Here is an 18362-nt window from a genome sequence, read left to right on the forward strand (position 1 = left end):
TTCAGTATTTACATTTAATAAAATTATTTACAACATTAATGCAGTAACGTTATCATTTATGTTTCACTAACATTTACGAATATAATATAATATTATGCCATTATCAGAATTACTTAAAAAAAGAACAAATAAGGTCAGTATTGAGATCATAAACAAGACATTGCAGAATTATCAATTTTTTGTACGCATTTTGTTAAAAATTATCAATAGATGTTGTCGTACGACGAGTTTCTTATTCGTTATTACGCCTTTAAATAGAAGTTATTTATATAGGATTATATATTGAATATCATAAACTTGGAGATTCAGAAATTGTCAATATTTACAGAATGAAAATGACATATAATTTTAAGCACGATAATTTACACAAATGTCAACTATACATACATACCTATTCAAACGACATTGGACCATTATAAGCTAGTACCTAAACACTTAATATAATGCAATTTTCAATGCTAATATTTATACAAAAATATAATTTAGGAGTAAAATAATATACTTAGAATTGTTTTATTGGCTCGATACGAACAAATGTTTAGCGTATTTCAATTTTGAACACGATTTTAGAGCCGAGATTAAATATTAAAGTTAAGCTAATTTAGATGTACAATATATATTATTTATTTACAGACCATGTTTCCTCAATCCTATCCGCAATCACAAGTTGTTGCCAATTCAGTCTTACACGTTACCTTTCCACCATCTTATATTTAATATACAAAATATTATGCAGATATTATTTTTTTAAATTGGATGTGCTTTGTGCCAAAAGATATAAAGATAAACAGTTTATTAAATCATTTCAATATATTTGTAATACGTGATCGGTAAACATATAAAGAATAGTTACCAGCGTTAAACTAGTCATATGCATACAGTAATTATTTATTAACTTTACTTACTCTTAATAAGAGTTTAGGTCTTATTCTATTCACAGACATTTAATACTGAATATTTTTATGCGACATTGAATAAACAGGTAAGAGCATCGGGCAAAATTTTAAAATCACCGTTTCATCAACGGCGTAAATGACGCTCACACTTCATCCAAAATATCTACCCACGATAATTTTACCCTGTTAGTGACAACATTTACCATACACAATACATAAAGAACAATAAATAATGCACGAAAACGTGCGATAAATTATTATCTACGTACACGAAGATAAATGTAAATGGCGTCAATATAATGACAAAACTACCTATAACAAGAAACAAAGTCGGCGTCGGGTCGGCGGACGCCAGCGCGGGGTCGGGGGCGTTCGTGCGGCGTCTAGTGCTTGAGCAGCAGCGCGGCGTGCTTGAGGCGCAAGTGCGAGCGCAGCGTGTCGATGCGGCTGTAGGTGGCGGGGCAGTACGGACACAGCGAGCGCTGCGCCGTGTGCGAGTGGAAGTGGTGCCAGCGGTTGGACACCTCCTTGCCGCACGACTTGCAGCGCCACAGCGCCGCGCTCTCGGCTGCCGCCACGAACATGCTGTGGTACGAGTACTGCGGCGCCGCATGCGCGCGCTCTGCAACGACACCCGCCGCGCGTCACTCGTCTGCACTCCACTACCCCACTAGCCCCACCCGACCGCCAATAATTTGCAATGCGATGTTTTTAAAATTTCTCTCGTAACCATAAAGTTAATCGAGAGCTTTATTCAGTTAAAATTTTATTAAGGAACTTAATTTAAATTGAATTAGTTTCAATAACCGTCTGAGTAAAAAAGCACATTGATCGCTTTGCAATATTATGTGGACGGCACCGAAAATTTTCTAACACTGAACATCTATAATGTTGCCACACTTAGGATATTTACGAAATGCATATGCTAAACTTACTGTAACATTTAACGGTCCACGGATCTCAACAATACTTTCAGTTGCACTATGCCATCCACTGTCATGCACCATGAATGTAATTTCGATGATAGTGTGGGTTTTCAACTAGAAGCATTGCTGTGTACGTACACATAGACTGCGAGTGTTCAGGCTGCATGAAGGCCGTGCATTCGTACTTAAACGGTACATAACATTTGCAAATGGGGTGGAGCGTGTAAAACGCACAACTGAAACTACACGGATTGTAACATACCACAATTTAATGTAAAAATTAGTAATAAATACAACAGATAAATGCAGGAGTTTGCAACATGTTAAAATTGCATTACATAACATCAAACAATGTGAAATAAAAATTGCATTAACTGCTTGCATAAAACAAAATTATTTAAATTAAACTTTTAACGGAGGCATCAAACCAAGACATTAATTAATATAATCATAAACAACATATCGTTCATAAAATTTCATGTAAAAATATAACAAGACTGATAAACAGCTGTTAAGGTACACGATTTGACACCCCCGACCCTATTAGTATTAACTATTGTGATATACGACACTATAACAAATTGGCTAATGTTACAAAGAAGAAACAAAATAAAACATAACTAGACCATTGCTATCCTGAAAATAACCATAGAGCTCATCCTGCACTCCATTGATTCCAAATGATAAAATCACATTCGTGACGTAATAGGTAAATTTTAATAATATACAATAAATTGGAATATTCATTTCAGGCCAAATAAGTGACTAGGTCCTCAAGACCTCATTTTTATAAGACTAAATTTAGTAATTCGTTAACCTTATGTGTAAATTCCATATGGCATAAAGTTAGCTTTCATTAAGTTCAATTACGTGGTCACCGTATAATTATTATTAAGTTGCACACTTTCTGAAAGCTGAAAAGAGATCAAAGGGAGATATTTTCTGAGCCAAATGATGTGATACTCCAAAATATTTTGGCCAGACACTATCATAGTATCCTAACCTAAAATATCTAAAATAAGATTCTATGTTACTAGTTGATTTGCTATAGCAAATTCAATTTTTTAAAAATTGGTCTCGATTGATAATAATTTACAAAAATGCGTTCAAGTTTAGATGAAGCGATTCCTAAACTCCACTGGTTCCTACTGGGCAATGGAACCCGTACCGGATACCGGATAGCTATGATCTATTCAACAATAGACTTTAACTTGCGCGATAATAAATTAATAAACAGTACATAACTATTACGATTGGCAGAGGTAAACAAGCTAAATATTAATATTACCAGCTATAAAACCTGTACATTGCCGTAACCCAAACTTCGTTTCGCTATGTAGAAGTTGAAATTAGCACTTTACTTATGTAAATACAAATTGGTAGTTACTCTCTTTCAAAGACATTAATTATTTTAAAATATCCTTTAGTTTGGTTACGTTATTAAATAACTAGTAATATTGCACTGAGTATGAAATGTCATCAAATAATAAGCGCCCACATTATTGAACGGTCGATATAAAAATCTTTAATATACTTAAAATTAAATATAAATCTTTGTGGAAGAAACGTTTGGTAGTATAAGATTTATCAGTAGAGGAACAAAGGAGCTTAGTGCTTACATTTCAAGTGGGCCCCTATATTCAATAGACAAAATGTATAATCTAGGTACGAGTTATGACTATTTTTAAAAAATTGCACAAGTGAATTGCATGTTCACAGCTACTAAACAGCACTAATGCCACAATAAAAAATATGTGAAACGATCACGGTCACTATTTGGATGCGGTCATTTCTTACCGTCAACAAACATTCAATTGTTTTTGGTAGAAATAAGATCTGATTTATACAATCGGCGACTTAACAATCTAGATACATTAGTAAATTTCAAGAGGTCCGAAAAAATTAAGATAAAAATCTCGAGTGATACTGTAATCTCTAAGTGTGTATCTATACGCCGAGACGTATGCTTAGTACCCGTTGAACACAGATGCGACCTCAGCCGGATGCTAGACGCCTTACGTTAATGCAAAGTAACTAATCATTAAAACATTAATATTACAATAGGAGTCGAATCGTAGCGTGTTAACACTCTTGGTTCTAGCACCATTCCATTTTATCACATTTCAGTTACCGTACCACTCTAAGTGTTTAGCTAAAAATGTAACAATCTTAAATCTTAAATTGAAAAATACATACATAAACGCTAGGCTAGTCCCAATTGTAGAATGCCAATATTAGTTACTAAATGCGCAACCTCGAATCGTTCCTCCCTACCTTAGAGTAATTGAAAGAGGTCTTGGACCTCCAGCACCGATCACGACTTACCGAAACTAAACCTACCAACGATAAAATAATAAAACATGTTAACATTGCAAGTATTATTACTTCTAGTCGACAACTCAACTCAACTCGATAAACGAAATCAATGTTACTATATCATGAATAAAAACAAACAACACTAATAAATCATATTACATAGTTATATAAATATAAAATTATATTAAATCAGACAATAGAATATATCTAAGTATAAAAAAAAACAATCTCCGTAAATAGATCAACTAGTCTAGTATAAAAATCTTTTCGTATGTTTCCTTAGGCGCTATCCGTTAATACATCACAAATCCTTAATAATTATCCATCTTGCAAAGGCCTCATAGAGTTACAAATGCATCTACACTGAGATTCAGTCAATATTTATATGTCGTTGACCAACGACAGATCACAATCTCTTGCCAGTCCTTATCGATCCATTCTGTTGTCGTTCCGCACCAATCATAGGATAATAATATAACATAAATATAATTAGCTACAGGAAACTCATAATTTCCTATCTAATGAATAAATATAACAAGACAATGTGGGCCCGCCCGAGGGCAACCGTTAATAGCCAGCATCACTTCGCGGTCGCACCGCTACTCGACATAGTGTATATTTAAATAGCTTAAGATTTCTATCGATACAATATAAAAAATAATATGGTAATAAAATTAACATCATATTATTGCTTTTGCCCGTTCCCGTATAGCGATTGGTATAGAAAAAAATTTGCTTACCTACTCATACAATATACGCTTCGAGTCGTCGTAACGGCGACGTCGACTCGAAGGTATACCCCGTAACGGAATAGTCTACATAGTACTTCCTTACGCGGAATCATATACAAGGTCACACTGGGGCAAGTCAAATGCACAACCGAGACAATACTAAAACGAGTGTTAAGAACTCAATTTAAGGCCCGCTTAAGTAATAGCACTTCAGCTTAATCCTAAATAGGAAAACGTTCGGAGGCGAGAGAGCTGGCTGGGCGCGCTCACAGAGCGTCGAGGCCGAGCCAGTACATGGACAATCAGTCGAAGCCGGCGTCCAGGTGCACGTTGTTGGCGAACAGCGGCGCGTGCGGCGCGTGCGGCGGCGCGCCGGCCGCGGACTCGAACTTGCGCGTGTCGGGGTTGTACGCGGGGTGCTTGAACTTGCAGTGCGTGCGCAGGTTGTCCGAGCGCGTGTACGTGGCGCGGCACAGCGGGCACTCGAACCGCCCCGGGAAGTGCACGTGATAGTGGTTGCGGATGTGCGTCACCACCTTCCCGCACAGCTTGCAGCGGTGCAGGTTGAGCGCGCCCGCCACGCGCTCGAACGTCAGCCGCATGTGCCAGCCCTTCGAGCCTGCAACCAGCGAGCCGTCACTCCTGCGCTCACATCCCCGCCCTACTCTACTCGGCCCAGTGTCGCCTTCGGGTGGCTTTAGTCGGGCCGTCTCTTTAAAATGGCGTATTCTACGCGTCTTACAATAGTGATTTGAATTTTTGACATCGTTTTATGAATAGGCCATTTTACAGAAAAGTCCTTCTTTGATTCAGGTTTTTTTTTTAACAGCTATATTCGGATAGCTTCTGTAATATCTTTTGGAATGTGTGAGTTTTTGATTATAACATTTTTTAAGTAGTCCGATTTAAACAGTAGAATTTGAATTAAATATTTTTTTAAACCATAACGTTTTGTTATAAGAATGTGAGTTACTAATTTATAATTAATAGCGGCGACCGAATATTATCCAAGTTCCACTGTTTTCTCAAAAAACTTTGTAACATATTAGCACTATTGAAAAAGCTTTGATACAAATTTGTTAATGCTATGCTATTTATGCTTTTCCTAGCACTATCAAAAGCGTTTAGTAAAGTATTTAGTTAAAAATTATTGTAACCAAAATAATTTCGAGTAATTATAGTTTTAATAAGAGATCCATGCATAAATGAATCAATGATTGAAGAAATGGTGTTTGTTATTTGTCAGTGTTAATACATTTGCACGTGATATCGTTTATTACTGTCACCAAGGCTGTATACAGAATGCAGTAGTTTGAGATATAGGTCTACCATAAATAAAGAAAGCATGGAAGGAGGATGAAAATGAAAAGAAAAGAGGTTAAAAATAAAGGAATATATTTGCAACGAACACACAGTAACGATAGACTTACATACAAAATTAAGTATAATTCGAATTAATGAAAATAAATTATTTTTAAAAATTACGTTTCCTAAAATACATAAGCAAAGATCAGTCTTGTACACACCTGACATGTAGTTTCCTTAAAATTACAAAAGGAACAGTAAGAGATCATAAACGTGGTTTGGTGTGTATAATTATTATGGACCGGATTTCATTTCATGAACATAATGATAAAACACATTTACAGTATAAAATGTTAAACCCGTATTCGTATACCTTAAATAAAAAAAAACAAATGATATCCGGCCTATTTACATTAAAAGTAGTACACAAAAATACTGTAGTACATAATCAAATATTAGTAACAATTTTTAAAACATTTACCTCAAAAAAATCCTAAAATATTTTCTCTTGTCAAGACTAACGATAAGAATTAAAAACTGAATATCAATTTCAAACGGAATAACGAATTTTCATTAATTTGATTAATTTTTAGGTTGTTTCGATTATATAACTTTCTTGCTGACTACACTTTGAATGTAGAAATCGGGTTCTTAATTTATCACCTATCATATAAATTGGAACGATGTTATCTGTGGCAAGGATTCTTTGTATAATAATAGTATACAGTTAACGAAAACTAATAAATAAGTTAAAAGTATAGTATATTTTACCTACTTGATTATTATTTGTTTATTTTTTTTTGTCAAATCAAATGTATAAACTATAATTAATTAATACTATTAACATTAAAAAAACTGATACGACTTTTTAATACTGATGTTATTATTTATTTTACTTTGATAATAATTACTAGTTGATTTCTTTTACCTAGACATTGATCTATAATAGTTGCAGTGATATTTTTCCATTTCATATGATATTAAAATCCCATGAAAATGAATATACTCATTATTATAAAGATAAAGAGATGATGGATGAAGTTCCGAAGAACGGGTTGAATAATAATATAAAAAAATATAAAATAAAAATGAGTATTGTTTTATAATAGCAATGAGTACAAAATTTATACCTAGATGTAACAATTGTGAGACAATTGAACAAGTTAAGTATTTCATATTAAGAACACATTGATGACTCTTGATCGAGAAAATAAATATTTTATTGTGTTAATGTTAAATAAAAATAAACACACCACACCTTAATTCTAATTAATACTTATTAGTGTTTAGGTAACTGTTAGAATTATTGAGTAAGCGCACTTTGTTAGTTAGTATTATTTATGCATATATAGTTTAGTTCATTAAGAACCCAAGTCATACTAAAATCGTATAAAATAGTACTATCAAACAAAAGAATGCCTTTATTGTCCTTGATAATTATCTAGCCCAAAAACTTTTCCTAACAACGTTAGCAAATTTAAAAGATTAAAATCATTTTCTTCTAATTCTAATTTCGAGACCAAACAATGAATACAGAGATAATGTGAATACATACATTTTCTAGAACTTAAAAATGTATATTATATGAAAAAAATGTCTGCAATGTTAAGATTGCATTACGAGAAATTTTTGGTTTGTCTAGAAGTAATTTTAAATTTTCTATCTATGAGAATTAACTAACATTTCGTTTGTATATTGGAAAGATTGTTTGAGCCTAAGACGGAACAATGTTTCATTCTTAAATGCCTTTTCAAATTGTCAGCTCGCGTTAAAATTATTGGACATAAAGGGCACTTATGCTGTTCTGGATTGTGGGATTTCATGTGTTTCTTAATATTGCTAACATTTTTACCGCATATTTTACAGGGCATTGAGGCATTGTATGGTTTATGATTAAGAGATATTTTAAAAGTTTTTACTATGTTTTCAATATTTGCTATATTGTGACCAAATTGTTCCTGGGGTATATCGTTTTCGTCGGCATATTTTTCACCTGTAAGATACGTAACTGCTTGACTGGTAATATTTTCAATTCGACATGCTAGTTTTCAAACGTAACGAAATTTTTTAAGTTGACAAACAACTAAATACCACTAGCACACTCCGACTTAACGCTCTGTGACCTCTACACCCAATTTTACATGCCAACATTTTTACATAACTAAACGCTTATACATATTTCGTAAGTATTATTTACAATACCCACGTCCCACCGGGGGCGCCAAATCATATCATTTGATAAACCATTTCACACCGATTTCTTCATAAAATAGAAAATTTATCGTAAAGTAAGCATTAAAGGAAAAGAAAGTAAAAAGCGTTTAATGTATGATCAGTGCAAATTAGTCGAAATTATAAAGCCACATTACATATCATGCCGAGGTCGTATGCGCATGCATGAAGATGAGCTACTCTCATAATTATCTAGGAATGCTTAATCCGGGATTCATATGAGAATATATTAAACATTCCTTTATAATTATAAAACATTAAGCAAATAAAAATAAACAAATTAAATAAGCATTGAGAGGAGCCCTCCATCCATGTGAATCAAAACAAATTAAAAATGTCAAAAATTGTCCCGTTTGTATATTAAGGAAGTTGTTAAAAATATATATTTAGCGCAAATGAGTTAAGTGCTACTGTGACACGTGACATTACCGTAAGACAGCCATAAATAATATTTTAATCGAAATAACGGGATAACGGGCTGAACTCAATTTAAAAAAACACGCAATTTTATATCACATTTTATTACGATCACCAACGAAGACATACATATAATCATTCGATATCAATTTTTTATATATTTATATTAAATTAAATAATAATTTTATTGTTTTAAGTAGATTTAGGTTTTTAAAATATAAATATTTTATTCAAAGATTAATATTATCTAATAAAATAAAAGATTCTATAATATGTACCACGAAAATTATAAATATTTTAGTTAAATAGACTTCAAGTTAGTTTTAGCTTATCTATTTTTAGTACATTTTTTAAAAATTAAATGACAATTAAACCTTACAAGTCACACGTTCTGTTAAAAATCATTATTTAGCTATCGTTTCTTTGGTGATCGTAATTTTTAAAGGCATAAGGACTCACCATCTATGGTGTCTGTCTGGTCCGGGTGTGGTTGCATTATGGGCTCGCTATCGTTGCAATCGTTGCTCATTGAATGTTGCGTCAACATAGAAGCCATTTCATTGACTCCCATACTCTGAAAATGTCACAATAATTTATTTATATTTTGTACACTTCTCATTTCAAATTTTTACAATGAAATTTCACGATCAAATATTGGTTTATATATATTTTTTCCTATAGTTACTGTAAAAAAGGTATTCTTTAATTACATACATATACAAATAAATGGTTTATATTACCGATCAAATGAAATGAAATATAATTAACATAAAAGATAAATATTACAAAACAAATAATTTTTAGTTTCGCATTTCAAATGTTAGACTGGGTTGCATTTCGGTATCCCATCGGCCGTCGCGAGAGGCGCGGGAGACTGACCGGCAGGTGCGTCTGGTCGTAGGTCGCGTGGTGCGGCGGGTGTGCGGCGAGCGGCGCGTGCGGCGTGTGCGGCGCGGCGTAGGGCGAGTCCGGTTCCTGCTTCACGAGCGGCGTGTGCGCGGGCGAGCGCGTGGCGCGGCCCAGGTGCGCCGGCGGCGGCGTCGACGGCTCCGAGCCCGACCCCGTCGACCCGCCCTTGCCCGTGTTGGCCTTCACATGTCCCTGTCATGCGACGTTCGACTTATAATAACGGCGATAAAAAAAAATCATATCTTGCGCGCGATTCGATCTTCTTACGATTTGCATTGTTAAAAACCTACAGTGACATATATAATATGACCGATAGATTTGCCTATGATATCGTGTTTCCTTATACACTTGAAGATTTTTTTTATCGATGTAAATAGTCTCGATACCTCGTAGTGCCGATAGGGCAGCTCTATATCCTCTCGGGGCACCGTCGAGTTCTTCCTGCGTCGCTTTTCCGGCGGCACGGCGTGGTGCGGCGCGTGCGGCGCGTGTGCGGGCGGCTGCGGCAGCGGCGTGAGCGCGGCCGGCGCGTGCGCCGCGGGCGGGGTTGCGAAAGACTCGCCACGCGACGACAAGTTTTCTGCGCTCACGGACGGCGTCGATCGCTCCTCTGACTGTTGAGGGTTAATTGTAGGGATTTCGTGTATTTTTTTTACTTAGATAACCAGGTCAAACCAACCAATCTATTAATTTCTATAAAACGGTATATATAATAATGTCAATTTATCTTAATTACATTAATAGAAATTTAAATGTTTTAGTAACATAAGATTGGCTATATTTCTAAACTTATATTAATATTGTCATATCATAAGATTTCCAGAATAGCTAAGTAAGTCACTCGAAACTTCACAAATTAATCTCAAGAAATGTTTACACAGTATGTATTGTATGGATTCGGGAACCAACGCGTTCCCGAAAGAGGTTATTTATGCTATAACAATAATGGTGAAATTATCTGGACGTTGTACATTTTTTAATGTATAATTTGCGAACAAAATTGGTATTTTATCATTTAAATAGATTATATTGACGTCGATATATTAAAAGCAAATTATGTTAAAAAGGTAGTAGTAGTAACAGCCTGTTAATGTCCCACTGCTGGGCTAAGGCCTCCTCTCCCTTTTGAGGAGAAGGTTAAAAAGGTACTCGTGATAAAAAACACAAAAAAATAAAATAAAGAAAAATACTATTAAACGATAATTATTTTATATTTCAAACAAAAGCAAAAACGAAAAAAAAAAATTGCCCACTAAACTTCAATTTAACATGTAATAATATATAGAGAATCGTAAAATATTAAGTAATCTTAGTATTTTAAGGCAAAATGTTTATTACATCGGTTCTTAAATAACGCATATTATAAACTAGTACTTAATTATTTATTAGCTTTTCAAGAATATTACAGTAATCAAAAGTAGGCTTCGAACTGACTAAGTAATGAGAAGCACGATACGAAAGTAAGAAATTTAGCGAATCAAATGTTAGAGAATTGTGTGACAGTTGCTTATTTAAACCTGTTTTGAATAAAACGAGTTCGTAGTAAAGATGCACGTAATATATTTTTGCGCATGCGCATCTAATTTAAGGAAATATCAAAAGATGTATCATATCAGATGTATTTTTTGTTCGAGATCTACCTTCATACTTGTTAATTATTAGATATTTCATTCGACGTCGAAGTATTTTAATTGTACGTTTTTTTTACAATACTTTTCTAGTTATATATTTGCATATACATAAGTTTATTAAATAAGCATTTACCTTGAATCAGAAACAAAATAAGTTCTTATAAATCTTAAAATCATCAGTTGGCATTAACTACAACTGTACCATTAGGCAATAAATTCGTATATAAAGGGTCAATGCGCGTTCACCAAAATTTCAAGGCCGGCGCACCGTACCTACTGTTTCTACGCAATGTACCAGACTTGTCTGTCTGGCTCGATCTATAGTCTATTACGTCCGCATATTGATGCCATTATCATCCTCGAGCTTCAAACCTAACGCATATTCTATTAAAATTTCGCAATCATAATACTCTCAAATTAATATATTTTGTAACGGACTTTATAGCCAAATTTATTTGAATATTATATTTGTTCAAACGGTGTTTCAAAAATTTTCAAACAACAAAAATGCGATGACTTAATTTATAATTTCGAAATTCTAAGATATTTTTTGCTCTTGTATAAACAATAAATTAATTAAAAATATATATAACCGAATAGTTACATAAATAGGGCTTAAGTATTTTATTGTAAAATTTGGGAAGTATTTGTAAAAATAGGAATTTCACAATTTATACTTATGATTTTTTTTTGCAATAATGTTCCTAATATCTCTTGATGATCTTACGAAGTCACACAAACAGGTCTAAGTGAAACGGTCTTTTAAATGACGATAACATTGTGATTATGTATATCAGATGAATTAATTCAAAGTTTTAAATAGAATTTATTTAGGATTTCCAAATTTTTTTTTAAATTTCTAACAAATTTACAACTTGCAAAGACAAAGATTAGAAATTTAATGTATGGGTACATTTGTTATATTCATCCGGTTATTATGGACTAGCTGTACGTGGTTTAGAAAAACGTTCTGGCGTCCTGTACCTTTTAAAACTGTATTTTTCCTGTACTTTTTAAATTTATTTTATATACCTAACAATATAGCAATATGGTAACGGTTTTGGCAGTTTCTGACCTAGAACTTTTATATTTAAGGTAAAGCAAGGTTTTGATGGTAAAGTATAACATAAAATGTATATAGTTGACTAAAATAACAGTACAAATTCAGTTCGATCGTATTATTTTTCATCAAACAAAATAAACAAGTATTGCGTGTGTTTGAAATTCGACTAATATTTTTTTGCACATTAATGGCATGATACTTTTCGAAAATAAACATTTATTACTATTTTTTAAAAGGTTATACATATATTAATTTAATAAATTGTTTAATGATCGTTTAAATTAATTGATAAAGACAAGTATTCCGAAATATTACAATAAGTAACTATAAAGACGATACGTGGGGCGCGAGATCTATTAGCACTCGGTATATACGCTGACAGACTAAGAGCGGAGACATCACTGAGCCCTATAACTATTGCTTTAAAAGATTCGTATATGTCAATATATTTAAAAAAATAACACTGTTTGAAGTCAGGACGAGTAGTTAGTACGGTATAAATAGCTACGTGTAAATTATAGGGTCATCGATCACACTTGCTAAAAATTGACTCTATTTAAAACTCGACAGCTGTAATGAAATAAAACTCCCGTTTTTAAGCGACTTACACACCGCACAGATACCTACTGCATTTAAACATGCAATGCGAAATTTCCTACACGCAAGAATGCTAGGTACAGTTTTTTCAACACACTATTTCGAGTTATTTTCGGAACAAGGCACAAAATTAGGACATGTATAATCTATCTACGAACGAGATAGCAACGATATAAGAGCTAAGAAATAAGATCATGAATCTAAATAGTGTATACATGCAAATTTGTAAACTATATCTTGCTCTGATAGGTTTGAAATTCCTAACATCCGCCGCCCTGACTCTGTCCGCTTTTATATCCATAAACATGTCAAGATAGTATTATAGATATTGAACATAAAATAAATTTGCCCTAATCATAATATATTTATTTGAAAAAAAAATTATTTCGATTCAACATAAAAGTCAGTTCATATTTAAGAATAACAACAAAATGTGTAAATAACCTTAGTGTGTGATAAGAATGCTATTTAAAAATATTATTTGAATTATGGTAAATGATGAGTAAAAACTATTTTTTTTAACAGCACAATATAAATATTCAGCTTACCTTAGGATTCAATGTATTGTTTTCTGTCAAACCTCTAACTTGTAAACTTTCAGCAGTCTTTAGGAACATCGGTAGCATATTTTGGCCAACATTCACCTCTCCCTAAAATTAATTAAATATAAATAGCATATTGTTTTAATTGACACATACTATTTTAAATGAAATTCTAGGAAATGCTCTACTTACCTTATACATGAAATCTAACAGAGACTTTATCTCTGAAAACCGCACATCTTTTAGGAATATTATCGGATGTGGGTGATTATTTTGTAGGAAAATACTTTCAAAATATGGGGAACAAGCAGAGAGTATTGTCTGATGTGCCTAAAACAATAAAAGAAACATATATGTTATAATAAAGCCCAACTTTGCCAATTTGCCATGTTTAATAAAACAAAAGAAATGCAGATCTATTTGAAGGTCTTTTCTGTTAAAATCACAATATGAATACAGTCTATAGCTAAATTTTTGTAGAACTATTCTTATTTTAATAAGGTTAAACATAGTCATCTTTTCATGGCCTAGGTATTGCACAACTTCAATAGTTTTAAATGGCTGTCATACTTATGACCGCACTGTTGAGCTAGTAAATTATTCTTGCCTTTATAAATTTTTAAAGTAGTGTTACTTACTTAATAATGAAAAATAATAAATGAATAGCTTACAATATATTCTACAACATATCACTTTATTTATACTAAATGTGAGGCCATTCACACAAGATAATACATTAATTTGGTTTTCTAAACCCTAAAACCTGCGAAACAAGTGTCATAAAATTTAGAAAGTTAAAAACTTGCAGCTTCTCTGCAGACTCCTCTACCTAAACTATTCACTGTCGACCTACAAAGTAAATTGCATTTTATTAGCATAAACTTTCATAGATTTTTTTGAAGTTTAGAAACTATATGACTAAATTCCAAATTATTGTCTCAGATTGGTAAAAAATATTTAAATGTATTTTGTATTTCAACATAAGCATTATTGAGCATGCATTGGTGTGACACGTCCATTGACTGTTATGATAAAATTAAAACTGGCAAAATATTTTTAATACAAAGATTTCACCTACAAGAGATTTTTATGTAGTTTCTCAAATATATTAAATATACAACTACATTCATTAAAAATATTAGGCATTATATTTTATGTACAGAAATTTGTTTTCTGTTATTTTTAATAGATATTGTTTCAAAAAACAATATTTTAAATTACAATCATTCTCTAAACAAATTAATTTAATCATAAAATGATTCTGTGAATTTTTAAAAACTATATATAAATAATGTTAGAAAAGTAGCTACTTACTATTCCAAAAATATTAATTTCTGAAGTCTTTTTTGTTAGTCTTAATTATAAATAAATAGTTAAAATCAGTAAAATAGATATGTGAGCTACCTAACTAACCTAACTTAAAAATTTTATGCAACAATGTATCATCATTTTAGTAAGGACCTTGTGAAATTAGCAAATATTTAAATCTGCATTGTGGCCTACCTTGGTTAAGTATCTCATCAAGTGTTTTAAACAACTGGTATGAAACTATGTTAAAATATATTAAATATTTTTAAAACAAAACCATTTTTAGGTTTTGGTAAAATTACTTTAATATCTAGTTAAAATTATTGATAGAAGAGTTTTTTCGGTTCAATTTTAATTGTAAGGACAATTTATATTAATTAATTGAAACATTTGAAACAGTAAAATTATTAGTTATAATATTATTAGAACTTGGTCTAAAAAATTATTATTATAGTGATTATGTTCTGGAAATATTGTTAGATGTTGATTGCTTGAACAAGTTAAGCTTTATGAATTAATTATGAAAATATTTTATTTGATATTAAACAAATTATTGTTTTTAAGATGTGCCTACATATGATTCATAGATTATTATGACAAGATGCATAAACATACAGAATTTTGAATAACTATAACATGGTAAATCATATAAGTCATGAGTGTTTACATTGTATGCACTTTGTTATGACATAACAATAAACATTGCACTAATATGTCTGTATTGAATAAACAAATTTTTAAGATTAAACTTTTTGTTAAAAATTGTACGATTTGGGTTAAATAAATTATTTAAAAAATAAAATATGAAGTCTTTGATGAATGTTCTAACTATACTAATAAAATAAAAAACTATATTACTATCATTATTATTTTACACTATATAATTTGTTAACAAAAACAACCATGTAAAACTCTTTATTTTTTTTACCGAATCATAAGTATTTCTTCTGATAAATGAAATCATTTAAAACTTCTTCAATATTTTTTATTGCAATATAAGATAATAAAGATAAGATTATTACCTTGACTGTTTCCCCATCGCAAGCAAGTGTGACATCGCAAAGTGCTTCTCTTTGTAGTAGGCTTGCAAGCACATCTGTTAGGTTGTTTGGGTGGTTGTTCCAGCGCAAACAAAATTGCTGGTCCATTGTTGGTGCTAGTGTCAGTGACCGTGCTGCAAATAAATAAATAAGCCATAACAAATAGATTTACTTATTAAAATTAAGTAAAATTTTACTGCTAACATTAATTCGCAATTTTGCAGTGATCTGAATCTAGAAGTAGAGCTAGAATTTAAATGATGCTTGAAAACGTACTTGCTGTCTAAGAAAAGACGAAAATAATAAGACACGTGCGCTGGTTACCAAATTTACATTAAAATCATTAAGTATGTGCAAAAAATTGGCGGCCATAGGCCCTAGATAGTAGAACGGAGAGATAAGTGACATCAGCGGTTCGAATTAATAGGGGCCGCGGGCAGCAAGCTTACTGTACTCCACATTGACAGTTAGACCGAGCGCCGACACATATCTACTTGTTGCATGCTCCAAACGAGACCCATACATTATGTAATTTAACTCCAGAAAGCAGACGGCGGGGCCACCGACCCTACGGGATGCTAAAACCACTAGTCGTCTATAAAACGAGTTTAGTAAAGTAGTACCGCTGGCCAAAAAAATCGCAACATGCTGACACCGTTATAATCGCCAAGCTGGATGTGCCAGTTGCTAATTTCCAACGTTCGGTTTCAGGAATTTGATAATGCACCATTACTGCCGTTGCCACTAATCACTCCGCGTGCCTGTAAATTCACGACCGAAGGACAAACGGGATTTCTAAACGCGTAGTTGTTTCAACTTTAGACTATTCGTAGCGCCATTTGCCGATCCCGTATCTCAGAATCTTAAAATTATTAATCAACAACGAAATTTTCTCTAACACACAATTAATTCACCATCACAAATCAAAAACAACTAAAAGACACACCAAGTCAATAATTCCTAACTCACCATTTGCAAAATTTTTGCCATCACAAACGCCACCCGACCCCTACCTTGCACTGTCTTTTTGACCACACACACATCTCGATTTCCGTGTTCACTCACGGCACCTCACGGCCTTCGGAATATCTTTCACATCATAATCGGCCAGTATTCGCAACGCGAACTTCATACGTTTCTAAACGACGCGCTAAATTCAAATTTTGCAATACAATTTTTATTGTTAACTTTACAAATTTATTTATATGCAGAATCTAACTTCACCAATTGATATATAATAATTAAAATACAATTATTTTAATAATAATAAGATTTGATTATAATTTGTTACATACTGTAGATCTTTATTTTTTAATGTATTGAAGAGGTTATGACACGAATAGCTAGTATTTTAAAAATCAAAACAATAATATGATGAAGAAAAAGTTTAAAGCCAATTTCGCAATTTGTTTAAACGATATTGAATACGTTTAATGATAGATATTTAATTATAACACTGTAATAGTCAGGTTTATTAACATTGGCCTTGACATTTTTGTTATCACAAATTTGCACATCCTCCTATCTCCTGGTAGCGCCATCTGTAAGAATGTTCGTTTGTTATCATTTGCAATCTTGATACTGAATACTTCGAATAGATGGCGCTGTATCTAGCCATGCGAAATAGTTGTTTGTCAGAGGACAGCGACCTTCTTAGTTCCTAGTTCTAATGATTGTATGTTTGTTGCTGTTATTAATTGAGCGTGATATAAACCTAAATTGACTTTGTGTATGTGAGCGTTCTATTAATATTTATCGTATGAACATTTAATTTTTATATTAAAAGTATATTAACGCAACTCTACTGAATTGAAATTTACATTGGTATGGTAGCAGTATCTACTTTTTGCCTCCTATTTCCAACAAAATGTCTATCGAACAGGCGTTAATATGTTGCACGTGGGATTTATATAAGTATTACATTCAGATTATATCTCATTACATTTGTTACTAAGTGCTTAATAATGATATAAATACTATATGAGTATTTACTTAAATTCAGTATCATTATGATTAGGAAGGCGTTTATATATTTATTACATAATTTACAAAATATCTTAAAAAATATATTGAACTAATGTTTAGTAGATTCAGCGCCTAGATAGATCGCACGCTCACAATCGATGGTTCATTGAACTTGAGAATCAATCGTAAATCTGTTTTATTTTTGTTCCATTATAAAATAATTTAAAAATAGTCAAGATGATGATGTAAATAAAATAATAATATTATTTATTCTTATGTAATAATAACTAGGTATATTGTAAATATTTATTGAAAGAAAATGTGGTAGATAGCGAAGTGTGTGCTACTTACCTAATAAGTATGTTATAGGTTATAAGCAACCTAAAGCCTTAAATGTTAATAAACTGTGAATTACTTACAATAAAATTACTTAAGTTAACTTATGAGCGTAAAAGAGCTTAGAAGTGAAGATGCATAATTAGTA

General features: G+C 32.3%; 1 protein-coding gene across 4 annotated transcripts; it reads right to left on the reverse strand.

Annotated features, from left to right (window-relative positions):
- Window positions 1-6: 6 nt before the first annotated feature.
- Window positions 7-17030, reverse strand: LOC126772642 (sex determination protein fruitless). 4 transcript variants are annotated; one of them, XM_050493037.1, is made up of 8 exons: window positions 16883-17030; window positions 15896-16047; window positions 13758-13895; window positions 13572-13673; window positions 10119-10346; window positions 9703-9924; window positions 9283-9397; window positions 7-1518 (listed from the first exon to the last, which is right to left on the reverse strand). In XM_050493037.1, exons 2-8 carry the CDS (start codon window positions 16019-16021, stop codon window positions 1280-1282), a joined length of 1170 nt encoding a protein of 389 aa, XP_050348994.1. In that variant the 5' UTR covers window positions 16022-16047; window positions 16883-17030; the 3' UTR covers window positions 7-1279. The 4 variants fall into 4 exon arrangements, with proteins under 4 accessions (XP_050348994.1, XP_050348992.1, XP_050348993.1 ...); XM_050493035.1 differs by lacking the exon at window positions 7-1518 and adding an exon at window positions 1540-5488; XM_050493036.1 differs by lacking the exons at window positions 7-1518; window positions 16883-17030 and adding exons at window positions 1540-5488; window positions 16537-16786.
- Window positions 17031-18362: the final 1332 nt, after the last annotated feature.

The sequence above is a fragment of the Nymphalis io genome, chromosome 13, assembly GCF_905147045.1.
Source record: "Nymphalis io chromosome 13, ilAglIoxx1.1, whole genome shotgun sequence".
In the NCBI taxonomy this organism is placed as follows: Eukaryota; Metazoa; Arthropoda; class Insecta; order Lepidoptera; family Nymphalidae; genus Nymphalis; species Nymphalis io.